We start from the raw sequence: 14,126 nt of genomic DNA, 5'->3' as shown, positions 1-14,126 counted from the left end.
GTGCGCAGAGGGCGCCGTGAAGCCGCGGCGGGCGGGAGCGGCCGGGCCGCCTGCCCAGAGCGCGCTGTGCGCGTGCGCCTGGCGGGCGGTTCGAAGGCGCGGCGGGGGAAGACGGGGATGAGGTGAGACCTGAGGGACTCCGGGGCAAACCGGGACCTGCACCGACATCATCGGGACCCCGCGACGGGATCTTGAGGAGAAAGGCTCGGGGATGGGCCTCGGGACCGAGGGCCGTGAGGGCAGGCAGCGCCGGGAACATGGCGGTGTTCCCTGAGGGGGAGCCCGGTCCTGAGGGGGAGCCCAACCCGGAGGGCGTTCTGTGCCCGCGGGGACCCGAGTGCGGCTCTCCGCGGAGAGAATCGGGCACGGGAGGGTCGGTGTCGAACGCTTTGGACATGAGCCTTTCCTGACAGTAATTCAGGTATTTATTTATTTTCTGCGTGAGCGGTGACTCGGTCTCCCAGTGACGCCCGGCGTGGCCCGACACGGGCTGGAATCGGACAGGAATGGCAATGAGTGCTGGTACAGGAGGGCTGAGGCACGGCTGGCATGGCAGTGAGGAACAGCAGCCCAGAATAACCAAGAGAGTTTAAAAAAAAAATTGACCTTGTTTCTGTGAAGGAGTAGAAAAGTGAGAAAGCAGAGCTGCTGTCAAATGCTGAGTGGGGAAAAATGTCAAAACATAGCAGGATGGAGTCAAACAGTTTGCTCTGTGTGGTGGAAACAAGGGGAATTCTGCAGGGAGTCCTTTTGTCACCTCAGCAGGCTTGGACACCGGGCCTGGTGCAGTTCTTAACTGGAAAATAGCTACGTTTATGAACTGCCTTAAGATTTCCAATTTTGCATCCTAGTCCTCTAACTCTTGAGTTATAATTACTTATTCCCATCCTGCTTTACCAAGCAAAAGTGAGAATGCTAAATAATTTCTTTTTCAGGCTTAAACACCAAGTGAATAAGGATGTCAATTGTCACAGTGCAGCTCGGGCAGTGTGGGAACCAGATTGGGCACGAGGTGTTCAGTGCTCTCTGCAGTGACATCCGTGGCACCCACGGGCTGTGCTCCAAAAATGAGAACCAGTCCTACCACGATTCCTGCAAGGAACGGTTCTTCTGCCAGGAGAATCTGCAGGTACAGCTTTAAAGGGCTTTTTTTTCCTCTCTAAGGATCTGATTTCAGCACAGAGAAACACCAAATGGTTTATTTCATGAGAGATCTGTGTTCTCTGGAGCTCAGATTTGGTTTTGGCACAATAAATGGTTCAGCAGAAATCAGGGCATGGCCAGATCCTTTCTGCATTGGCCCATTAGGAGTGGTAGGAATAACCCTGGGACATTGTAGCCATCCAAGCCCATCATCCCATTAAATAACCAGCACTTTTCCCCACGTTTGTTTTCCTTCCTGTGCAGTGCCTGTTGCCCGGGCCGTGCTCGTGGACATGGAGCCCAAAGTGATCAGCCAGGCCTTGGCCACGGCTGCCAGCTCTGGCCACTGGAGGTACAGCAGCCACTCACACTTCTGCCAGAAGCAAGGATCTGGGAACAACTGGGCCAACGGGTAGGAACAGCTGCCTCAGCTTCCCCGGGGCAGTTCTGGAGGCTGAGGAGCTGCTCAGACTCCCCAGGATTGGTAATGCAGCAGCTGTGGCACTGAGAGTAAAATGTGCTTTATGAATAACTTCACCTTTCTGCTGTTATTGTGATGGCCTGTCTTGGAGCTCTGTGTCACCCCACAGGTACTGTGTTCACGGGCCCAGACACAAAGAAGCAATCATGGACCTGGTGCAGAGAGAGGCAGAGAGGTGTGACAGACTGGGGGGATTTCTCACAGTCATGAGCATGGCTGGGGGCACAGGATCAGGCCTGGGAGCCTTTGTGACCCAGTGTTTGAGAGATGCTTTTCCAAGCTCCTTCATACTGAACCACATCATCTGGCCCTATGGCACTGGGGAGGTGAATGTCATGTTGCCTTTTAATATGTAATAATATTTTACATGGAATTTATAGGTTTATAATCAGTGGTTACTTTTAAACAAAATACCTACAACAGAAATAAACTAAGTAATAGGTAAATAAACATAATAAATGGGTAATTATAAACTACATAAAATGAAATAAACATAAAAATAGAAATAGCCATAAAATGGGTAAATAGAAAAAAATAAAAATAGAAAAGAATAAAAATAGAAATAAACATAAAAAATGGGTACATTTTACACTGAAAAAGTTCAAGTGACTCACTATCACACCCAAAGAATTTTTACCAAAAAATTCCTCTTGATAATTTAATTGCTGAAGTGATGCAGATTCACAAGAAGCCAACTAGAAATCTCCTGCTGTGCTCTTATCTCAGCATTGTAATCAGTTCCCAGGCAGATCTGGTTCCAGCATGTTTGTCTGGAGAGAGATGGATAACCTGATTTTCACAGGTCTTGCCCTCTTTCCATGAAAAGGCTCTGACCTCATTCTGCACTCTGGCAAAGAAAATGAATCACTTCCTAAATCATAACTGAGGAAACAGCAGGAGCCAGGGGATTATAAACTAAAAGGAGATTAAATTGTTTGACTCTTCTTTGTGTGTGTTTTTTGTTTGCTTCCAGGTCATTGTTCAAAACTACAACTCTGTTTTGACTCTGTCACATCTGTACCACTCCTCAGATGCCCTCCTTGTCCACGAGAATGATGTCATCCACAAGATCTGTGCCCAGCTGATGAATATCAAACAGATTTCCTTCAGGGATGTCAACCAAGTCATTGCCCACCAGCTGGGCAGCGTTTTCCAGCCCGCTCGCCCCGCAGGAGGGGGCTCAGGCTACAGCAGGAACCCCTTAGGTACCAAAGGCAGCAGCCACTCACCTTGGTGGGCTCAGCAAAGCTGGGAGCTGAAGTGCTGCAGGCTCCCTGCTCGAGTGTTTGGATACATCCCAAGTTTTAGGACAGGAAAAGAAGTTCAATCCCAATGTTATAGCGGAGTCAAAAATAGGTTCCCCCAACTTCTGGTTTCATTCTTTACCAAAAACCCTGTTTCTCCTTTTTCAAGTGATCACAGACTCCCTTGTACCTGTTTACATTTCAGAGGAAATTTGTGCAGGGCAGTAATTTTGGACTGAGTTCCACATTTCACTTTGGGTTAGAAGTCTGGATGAGCTGAAACAAACTGACTGTTTTAAAGTTTGCTTAGGCAGAAGAGGTGAGCAGAGAACTGGGGTAGAAACATGCAGCAGACTGACATTTGTACCTTGAAAGAATTCGAGAAAGTTGCCCATATTGCTTGTAAAATGAAACTTCCACATCTGTCTGGAGTGCAGAGAGAGTCCTTGAGATTTTTGAAGGAAACTGTAACATAAAAGCTGCAACCCCCTGTACAGAACCCAGTAACACCCAGCAAGTTTGCATGGCTTTGAAATTGCCAAACCTCTGAACATTCCCCACTCCCTCCCATTTGAGCTGCCCTGTGCAATATCTCTGTCAAACATGAGCAGCTGTTGCTTTCTCCTTTCAGGAGATTTGATGGAGACGTTGGTCCCACATCCCGAGTTCAGGATGCTGGGCCTGAGGAACATCCCCCAGATGCCCGAGAGCTCCCTGCCCTACAGCACCTTCAGCTGGCCTGGCCTCCTCAAACACCTCAGGCAGATGCTCATTGCTAATGCTCAGATGGAGGAAGGTAAATAAACACCAGCCCTTCACTCTTGAAACGTTCATTTGTGCAGATGCAATAAAGCTGCATGGTTTGGAGAGTTCAGAAGAAGCTGCTGCCCTCAGCAGGAGTTTGCCCCCACCAAACCAGCTGCTCCTTTCACCATTCCCTCAGCAGCTCCCTGATTGCTCCTGCTCTGCTTCCAGACATCTCAGTTAATTATAACTCTTGGAAACACACAAACCAAGCTGACAGTCTGTGCACTTCATTTACATAACTCATTTGGAACATTCCTTGGATGGTGAGCTCTGCTTTTTCTTTTTACACCTTCTATGCATAAAAATGAGGCTCAGCTCTCCCATGTGATTTACATGGAGAATTCAGCTACAGCTCCCAGTTATGCAAGGAATGGGCTGGAGGCTTGCTCAGTGTACAACAGGTACCCAGGCAAATCCTGCTGGACAAGCACTGCTGTTCTCTGGGAATTGTGTGACTGCTACAAACCCCAGCGTGGTCTCAGCTTGGGGCACAGGACAGTTCCCATCTGCATCTTCACAGAACATTAACTTGCTTTTCCATCTCCTTCTCCCAAATCCCAAAGGCATCGATTGGCAAGTGCGACCACCACACGCAGGCTCCTCCATCCCCTCCACAAACAAACCCCTGCACTTCAACACCTCCATTGCCAACCTGCTTGTCCTGAGAGGAAAAGATGTGCACAGCGTGGACTTGGGTAAGGGAGGAGCCCAGCACCTCAGGGGTCTGGGTTCACATCTCACTGCTGCCTTTGCAGCCACACCTGGTGCAAACAGAAACATCCCAAGACCACACATTTGACTCCTAAAGTTGATATTCCCTCCAGAAACATTTTGCTGTCCAAGGCCACATTGTCTAATTGCTTAGGGCTGTTGTGTTTTACTTCTGAGTTTCCTGAAGCACTTTAGGGAAGGAGGAAGAGACTCGAGTCTGTATATCTGGAATTCTTGGCTATAATGGCTGAAAATAAATTTAGCAGTTTCTGGAGTGGTGAGCATTGCTGGCAGCTGAAGTATCCACACCAGTGTGCTTCTAGGTGATCTGAGGAATCTGTTTGAAGTTGTATTTTCAGCAGGCTGCCCACTGTGCAGGTGACAGCACTGATTAGGCCACACAGGGATCAGGGGTGGGATTGTTCCAAAGGCTCTCCTGTTTCTGCTGCAGGAAGTTTCCAAGATCCCTCCTTGTACACATCATGGCTGAACCCCCAGGAGGCTTTTAATGCATGGAAAACTCCCAGAGCATTTAACAAGTATGAAAAATCTGCTGCTTTGGTCAGCAACAGCCAGTTCCTGCTGAAACCTCTTGACAGCATCGTAGGAAAAGCTTGGAATATGTTTGCTTCCAAGTAAGTGAAAATAGTTATGCTGGTATTTCACTAATTGCCAATATCTTCACTGATTTCTAATGTCTGAGCCATTCTTCAACACACAGAGCTTACCTTCACCAGTACACAAAGTTTGGAATCCAAGAGGAAGATTTCCTGGACTGCTTCACAACCCTGGAACAAGTTATCTCCAGTTACACCAATCTGTGATTTATTTCTTTGGTAAGAGGGCCTGAAATAGAGATTTCCTGAAAGAACCAAGCTGGAAAACCTTCCATCAACTCCCTGAAGTATGTAAATTATTGACTGGAGTTATTTTTCAGTCTTAGGAGCAGAGTGTCTGTGTGTGTGTGTGTGAATAGCAAGAACTGTAGCTGAACTGAATATATTCATATTGTTCTTATTTAATATATCTAATAAATACCTATTTTTCAATACATTTGCTATATACTGTAGCTACATCCTTTTCTGACCATTTCACTAAGCAAAACTACAACTCCTGTTTTTCTCCAAGTTATAAGTTAATTAACTTGTTAATTATTTAAACATATCTGCGATGGGGATGGCTGGTAAATTGCAGATGTAAGAATTTATCATTTGATATCATAAATACATTTTCTAAGTTCCAAAGTCCCTTGAAGGACTTGGCTCCTTTTTGCACGAATTTTACCACGACCACAAGGTGGTGCCCTGGGAAGCTGCAGCTCCCTCCTGGCTGGAGAAGGGGGGGAATGACTTGGGAAGGCACCCACTGAATTAAAATGAATAAAAGAGTGCAGGAGAATTAAAGATTATCTTGTAACACTGAGCTCTTCATTAATGGTAGGGGAGCTTTGGGAATTCTTGCCATTCCCCCCCATTCACCCCGTTCTCCCACAGAAATAATCCCACAGGCCAAAAATTAAAAGAATTAAATCAATCTCAAGGACATTTTCCTTGACAAATGGACAAATTTCACAGTGCCCCTTCAGGTTTTGGTGCCATTTCATTGGCAGCTCAGAGCTGGGACCTGCTCTGGCCAGAAGGGATTTTCTGCTGTTTCTGCCACTTTCAACCATTGTCTAATTTGGGTATTTTCACAGAAGAAACTGCAGGAAAGATTGCACAAGAAGTTCAGACAAACAGCACAGGCAATTCGAGTTTGCAGGAACAAAGGGTCAGGAAAGGAGACCATGGTGAGCTTCTCCCTCCTCCAAAAGGCACAGGATGTTCAGCAGCACAGAAATCAACTCCCATGGTGCTTTCAAGAGATCACAAACAGAATTTCCAGAAATGAGAACAGGTAACTCCATGAAAAGCTGGCCAGGTCCCAGGAATCCTTTTCCTTCTCCCTTCACAGAACAGGTAAAGGAGTTTTTCAAAAGGCTAAGGACAGGTGAGTGCCCTGAGAAAGGAGGAAGAGAGCGCTGGGTTATTGTAGTGCTGTGGCAATGAATAACTTTATTGCAGAAATAACCTCGTGTTATCTCTGGATTCATAATTCTGAGCATGAGGCAAGCACAGCAGGTGCTCAGTGAACCCACGAATGATACAGAACCATATTTGTTATTTATTTATGGCACTTCAGGCTAATGGAGCAGGATATTTGGTCTTTTTTGTTTGTTTGATGGCAGAATTTGTGCCACGTCAGGAAGCACAGCACACAGGTAAGATGTCTGACCCCAAAGCAGAAATTCACATTTTAGCTGCTATAATCCCCTACTGCTCTGGAGCAGGGGCTGACAGGAATTGTTTTAGGCACCTCTGAGCTTCTTCCTGTGAATGTTTTTCAGTCCTGAAATTCTCACACCCTTTTCCAAACTGAGCATTCATTTTTTTTTTTTTTGATCTATGATGGGATTCCTTTATTTTTTCCCCAGGATGTGGAGAGGGTCAGAGGGACAGGAAGTAAGCAGCCACTGTCAAATTGTCATCACCTGCAATGGCATTAAAAGTGGAGGAGTAATTCTCTATGTAATTGATAAAATTAATTATGCAAATAGAGCCTGGAAGGAGGCCTTTATTCCATTAACAATTGCAATTAAAGAGGTAGAGCAAAGGTCAGCACAGGCCAATGGCTCAGACAGGAACAGCAGAACCAGTGGCCCTGACCTTGCTCGTTGTAGGCAAAGGCCCCACAGGATGTCCCTAAAGGCAGAACAATGCTCCAATCTCACCATTGTTTGTTGGAGCAGACAGGTGCAGCTCACTTGGAAGCTGATTCAAGAACTCCAGCTAGAGCAGACATTTCATGGACAGGAGAACATTTTGACCACAAAAAAAACCCCAAAACAAACCCTATCCCCCTAGAAACAACCCACAAACAAAGCAAAATAAAACAAACCCAGCAAAATCAAAAGTAACCTTCAACAATCTAAAATGTTTTAAACACAGTGTTTGGCAATGTAGTTACAAATTATTTCTTTGGGCAGAAATAGATATTGGTGTTTTTAAGGTTAGACACAGTACCAGCACAGGAAGGATGGAAATGTGTAAGAGAAAAGAATCTGTGGTTCCCACAACAACCAGGGTTTAACACACGAAAAGAGGAAATTATATCAAATTACCAGCTGAAACACTACTGAGAAGCACTAAGGTACAAAAGAGCCTTGAATGAATAATTCACTTCTTTCTGCATTTGCTAATAAATTTAGTATGGATAAATATTATGAAATGAGAGCCCAAACATCCAAAAGGAAATAGACTGAGTGTACTTTAAAGAAATCTGCTTTTTGCTGGACTCCACTGTAAAAACTGCACAAGAGGAATCAGGAAAGTGATTCATGGATCCGAAATAGCACGAAAAGCTCCCAAAAGGAACTGAGCTGCTGCCTTTCCTCAAGGGCAGCCCAGACCGAGCTCTGCCAGGGCAGCCAATGCCCCCGGAGCTGGAGCTGATAACGCCGAGTGTGAAGCACGGAGCTCTTCCGGCTCTTTCAGCCCAACCGCGCTCACAATGGTCCCTTCCGAGCCCCATTGTGGCAATCCTGGCCCCGCAGGCCCGGCCACTTCCCCTGCACAGCCCAGCCCCGCTTAACCCTTTCCAGGAGCGGTGAGAGAGAAATTCCTGCCACCCACAGGGAAAAGGTGCAAACGGCCCCAGAGGGGAGATGGGAGAAGCTGCTCCTCAGGAAATCAAGGCAAGTTTTAGAGTAAAGGTGCTCCATGATAAAGAGCATGGAAGAAATGAAAATTCTAACCCCATGTTCGTACAAGCCTGAGAGATAGCAAACAGTGGCTCCTAAGAGAGTCACACTTATCTGTGTGGATTAGGTGCTAGAAACCTTCTTGTCTTAAAGCCAAACTTAAAAATCCCAAATGTTACACTGTAAGATATAAAAATTAGTAAACTGAGGGTGTTCTCCAGGCCAAGATTCCTATTTTAAAAGCAAAAGCACTAAGTAGAGAAACTAAATAAGCCACTAGTTAAACAACAACAACAAAAAAAAGACATAAAAACATTTCTTGAGGTTTTGTTTCAGTGGTTGTGTGTGAGGAGAAAGGAGCCCTGTGCTGGACTTGCACTGAAATGGGTGCATTCTGCTAAAATGATTATTGTACATATTTGGTTACATGGACAATGTCATGTTTATTTAAGGCTCACAAAAACACCCTTCAGTTGCCTGAGATGGTGTTTTGTGGGCAGGATTGGGTTTGAATTTGTGCCCAGCGGTGCCCAAGATGTACCAGATCATTTCCAGGCCCCATCCCACAGGCTGAAGGTAGAATCAAATCCTGCATGGGGCTGGCAAGGGCAGCTGGGGCTGCTCCCTGCAGTCTCCTGTGGGCTGCTGAGAGCTGGGCTCTGGCTCACAGCTCCTGCTTCCCTCATGGCCTGGAACCATCCTGAGCCCAAGGATCCATCTGCCCACGGAGGGGCTCGCTGCTGCTGCCCTGTCCTCGGCCACTTGCAGAGCAAACTCTGGGAAGTTTCCTCCCCACCCCACTGTGGGCAATTCCTGCCTGTGTTATCTGCCTGGGAGTCTCTGGAGTCAGCAATTGTGTTTATGGAGTGATTTGGGGTTGTGAATCTTTCCTTTATAGGCTGAATTTTGGTGAAATAACCAAAACAGTCAAAACCATAAATATGGCAATGAAAAACCAAAAATCCAATTCAAAACTCTGCTCCCAAGAACAAAGCTTCCATTCCCCCCCACCAGCCACATAGCTCAGAGTCTCAGAATTTCATATTACATTTTCCTCTATAAAGATTTAGTCAGGCTCCCCTCAAACCCAGTATTTTCACATAAGAACCAGACACAAACCTGGCGTGTGCTGTGAAAGGAGAGCTCACTCTTCAGTGACATCAGGAAGGAAACCTCAGCACGTGGGGTCCTGTTCCAGCTGAACAAACCTGCAGGGAACAGGCTTGAACTTGGCCAAAAACGGCTCCACACGAGGGCAGAGAGGGCTCCAAGGCTCGAGGGAGGGGACAGCAGTGACAGTTTCAAGCAAGGGCTCTCAGGCTCTGCCAAACACCACTTCAAGCCTTTCCTTTCTCACCGAATTGCAAGGATCCCTCAGTCCCAGCTGGAGCCTATTGCCAGACATTGCCTCACTTCCCCCACAGACACCTGGCTCCTCCTGGGCCGCCCTGGGCTCTGCCCCAGGCAGGAGAGGGAGAGGCACTTTGTGCAGAGTTAAAGGAGGCAGAGAATGAAAATCACCACTTGCAGTAGCAAAATACTGCTCTGAAAATGGTTTTGGCACCCATTCGTTGGAAGTCAAGTAAATACCAGCTTCAGGCATCTTAAAAGTTTCCTCCTTGCTGCTCCCCACCTCGGGCCTTACACAACAGCCAGGAATGCACTGCCTGTGTCACAGGAGGTCAGCTGGGCTGAGGAGAGACCTACAAATGCAGGAATCTGAGAAATGAAACGTTATGAAAATATCCTAAATATGAAGAGCTCTCCAGAGAGCAGCTGCAGCAATCCAGGCCCTGGGAGCAGTGAGGTTTCCAACCAGCCCAGAGAGGTTTTGTGACCATGGTGGGATCTGCACAAGGTTGTAAATCTGAATGTGTTTTCTCTCTGAGACAGAGAAATGCTGAGCACAGAAACTTGTGTTTTCCCATCAAAGGGTGGAGAAATCCTAATAACCTTCCTGAGGAAAGCCCCAGTCCCTCAAAGTGTGAGCCCTGAACAAGGTACTGATGTTTTAAACAGCAGCAGCTCCTGCAAGAGAACTGCCAGGTTCTTTCCTGCCGGCACAAAGAGGCACCACGAGGTCATTTCCTGATGCGAGGAGCTTGGGCAATGCGTGGCTGTGCTGTGAACTTCTCACAGGTGACACCAGAGTCACCAGCCCGCGGTGGCGGCCCAGAGGAGCCGTTGGCAGAGCCGGGTGTGGCTTTAGCAGAGCAGGAACGGTCCCCGAGCTGCCACTGCCCCCGCCGGGTTCCTCCCTGGCACGGCCCGGGCAGCGCCGGGAACAGCCCAGCAATGGCCCGGGAGGGGTCCACAGCAGCCCAGAGCCCCTCAAACAGCGCTGCTGAACGGCGACCTTTGGGCTAATGCTAATGCAGCCGCTGCTCTTGGACTCAATTCAGGGATAATAATAATAATAATAATAATAATAATAATAATAATAATAATAATAATAATAATATAATAATAAATTAATAAATTAATAAAACCTCCTCAGCACAACAAAGGGCAGTGCTAAAGCAAACTAACCCCAAGCTGGGCTCATTCCAGGTTCCCATTTGCACTTTGCTCCACCACACCTGGACACCACCAGCACTGAAGGGCTGAGTGGCCTCAACAACCTCTTCACTGCAATTCAAACATGGCAATAATCACCTTTTATAGGCCAAATTACCAAGGTTTTTTCCTGAATTTTTAACACATTCCAAGCAGCCACAGATTGCAGGGCTCTCCCACTTTGGAGAGGTGACATAACAGTGTTGAGTTTCTGTTTGAGCGCCTTCCCCTCCTGTGACAGCTGACCCAGGTTGTTCCAGCCTCTCCCAGCAATGTTCTGCTGCCTTTCACGAAGGCTGAGTGGATGCATCGATAAACAAGTGAAATGTATGAAGAAATTCAGGCCAGCATTTCCTACCCTCCATTAGACACCTGAATTAGCAAAGCCACAGCAGGCTCAGAGTTTTTCACCCCAATCCTTCTAGAAATGACTTTGCAAGAGCACGTGCAGATATTTACCCCCTGTCTGAAAGCACCAGAGGGGTTCACAGGGGAGGGGCCTGCCCCACTGCCCTCACCCGGGTCCCAGTGATCCAGCACGGATCCTCACCTGCCCAACAGGATCCCCTCCCACTCTCCAGCAGCTGCTGCAGTCTGCAGAGAGCTGGGGGAAGTTCTCACTGTTTTCTTACTGCTTTTCCTTTCTCTCCAACAAACAACCAAATTTACAGCAAAAAAAAGCAGAATTTTAAATCTCAGAAGAGTCATTCCAATTACCTTACCTATAACTATATCCAGCCTTTTAACTGCTGATTACAAAGTATTTTTTAACCATGTGCTTCAAAGAAAACCAATCCTCCAAAGAACACACCCCAGCCCCACCATTCTTTACACTTGCCATCGATTTTGTTCACTAATATTTCTATTTCTGCTTGATAATCAGGGAAACATCCAGAGTGTTTGCACTGAGCAGTGCCTGCAGCGAGGGGGAGGCTGATTCTAACCATGAAATAATGAAATAACGAAGGCCAGAAGCACAGCAGGGAAGGACTTTCTGGAACAGCAGCAAGGCCCTGTCAAGTGCTGGTGACAAGGATGTTCTGGCAGGAGCAGGCAGCTGGGGGAGCTGAACAGAGCCAGGGTGACGCTGGCAGGGGCAGGGCTGGGGACAGGGAGCAGCAGCTCTGATGCTCTGAGGGATGCACAGACTGCCCTGCCCTGCCCTGAGCTCTGCTTCCAGCACCAATTCCGGCTGGGGCAGGGGTGGCTGCCAGCACGGCAGCGCTGCCACCTCTCGGGTGTGGGCAGCCACAACCCTCAGGGCACGGGAAAACAGGGAGAGAACCCAGAGGAGGAGGAGCTGCAGCCCCCCCCGACCTCGTTTCACAGATAATGAGACTAAAATAAAAATCTGTCACATTAAAGTCATTAGTTGTTCTTACAGGGCTGTTACCTCCATGTGATTTTCACTCATTCCCAGCAAAAAGCAAGGTACTTTATTTAGTGTCTAACTGCACAAAACAGCAGCTAAAAATAGGGATTTGTGCCAAGATTGTTCCTCTTGCAAGAGCTCCCTTTGGATTTGTCCCCTACACACTGAACTGACTTGACTGCTGCTAATGTGTAATGAAGAGATGTACAACAAAAGGAAACTTTGGGTTAAGGGACCAAAATCCACATTTTCAGGTCAAGTGCTAAAGGCTGAGTCTTTCTCTGAAGGCACAAAATGCAACTGCTGAATTCTCTCCTGAATTATCTCCTGAATTATCTCCTGTGCTCACACTGGACAATGCCTGGGACCCAAATGTCACAGTGTGATCAAGAGAGTTCAATAAGAGAATGGAAACAATCCAGCTGAAATAAACACTGGGAAACGTTATTTCTTTGTTTATTTAAGCAAACATAAAACTATCCATTGCAGATCTCATCAGGTTTGTGTCATTTTTGTGTCATTTTCTTCTATTTTTATGGGTTTCTTTACCTTTTACCAAGTCTTATCTCCCAGATAGAAGCAGGTAGAATGATCACTCTATTCTTTAATTAGAGTTAGAAAGCTTCAACATAACAGCAGAGCTTATTGGAATGGACACACGGAAACACAAGCTGAAGAACAACATATATATATATATATATATATATATTTCACACTATAAATATGTAAACATATTGAACCAAAAGTGGGAAAAAGTTTTCAGTTTTCCTTGTGGTTTTCCAGTGGGCAAGAGGCAGAATTCTAAGGAGACCTCTAAAATGTGCAGTTTATTGGTTCAGGCTCTAGGGAAAAGGGTTTTTTTCTCTTTTAGTTATTGTTGCAATGTCCTGATTCCAGCCTGAGAACACGCAGGGACCGCAGCACAGCCTCAATCATCAATGCCATCCCCTCCCAGAAGTGTGAGAGGTTAATAAATAAATACCTGTGGCCTTCAGGTGACAGATCTGGGGACCCAACAGCTGCCACAAGGAGTGGGGAGAGCAGCCAAGGGCTGTCACTGACCCAGTGTCCTGAGTGATCCCTCACAGAGTGCAACACCCAGGCTCTGCAGGCTGGAAAGGTGAAGTTCCAAACACAGCTGTGGGGTTTGGAGTTGGACCAGAGCAAGTTCTTTGTGACATTACTGTCAAAGGCCATATTCAGGACAAAAATTGGTAAATGTATTTAATACTGTTCACCTTTTAAAAACCACCAGAGCAGCCTTGGTGCTCTGAACTCCCTCACAGTGACCAACTCCTGCTCTGGGACTGCAGACACTGGGACTGAACGTGTTGGAAGAGCCCCTGCAAACCCTCCCCAAAGTGCCTGGAGTTCCCAGAGAAAGGTACAAACCTCAGCCCCAGCAGGGGAGCTCCACCTTCAGCAGGCTCTGTTCTGCAGGGCTGGAGCTCAGTGCCAGCCCAGGCACTGACAGATGTGCTGCTGCTGCTGCTGCTGCTGCTGCTGCTGGATGGGAACAGCTGGGCAGGATGAGGAAGGGTCAGATGAGAGATACCAAAATGTCAGACAGCCTACCGACTGTTGTTGCCATGAGATCCAACAGTCAACATCAGTCTGATAAGCTATCCGACAGGATGGTACAGCCAGGGCCGGCACAGCTCAGCACAGCTCAGCTCGGCACAGCTGCTCCAGCCTGCCCCACCTGGCCGAGGAGCAGCCTCAGCCCAGCTGAGCTCGGGGCTCTAGGGCCACCTCCTGAGAATGCTCATTAACAAGGCAAATTAATTCTTGGTGCTTACCCCCCTAGGATAAAAATGATAAAAATGAAAAACAATTGTTCACAAGGCAGGTACAGCAGCAGTGGGACTGAGGCACTGAAGAGGGAAAAGAGCCATTTTAGTATCAATTCTGCTCCTGGACATCTGAACTGGCTGATCGTAACACATCTGACTCTGAAAGCAGGAGGGGAAAGGTTCCCGAAGTTCTCTGCACCATTGCTGGGTAGACACAAATCTGCTTTCAGCCGGGATCTCAACTCTTCCCCCTCTCTTCTCCTGCACTGCCCACAGTCCA

At 47.2% G+C, this 14,126-nt stretch overlaps 1 protein-coding gene across 1 annotated transcript; it reads left to right on the top strand.

The window, feature by feature from the left end:
• The first annotated feature begins 86 nt into the window (after nt 1-86).
• On the top strand, nt 87-5,633 carry TUBD1 (tubulin delta 1). The gene is made up of 9 exons (XM_036394959.1): nt 87-122; nt 936-1,104; nt 1,373-1,555; nt 1,734-1,950; nt 2,598-2,829; nt 3,500-3,664; nt 4,239-4,370; nt 4,838-5,021; nt 5,108-5,633. Exons 2-9 carry the CDS (start codon nt 959-961, stop codon nt 5,208-5,210), a joined length of 1,362 nt encoding a protein of 453 aa, XP_036250852.1. The 5' UTR covers nt 87-122; nt 936-958; the 3' UTR covers nt 5,211-5,633.
• Nucleotides 5,634-14,126: the final 8,493 nt, after the last annotated feature.

The sequence above is a fragment of the Molothrus ater genome, chromosome 21 (assembly GCF_012460135.2).
Source record: "Molothrus ater isolate BHLD 08-10-18 breed brown headed cowbird chromosome 21, BPBGC_Mater_1.1, whole genome shotgun sequence".
Classification (NCBI taxonomy): domain Eukaryota; kingdom Metazoa; phylum Chordata; class Aves; order Passeriformes; family Icteridae; genus Molothrus; species Molothrus ater.
This window is presented reverse-complemented; position numbering and strand designations above follow the sequence as displayed.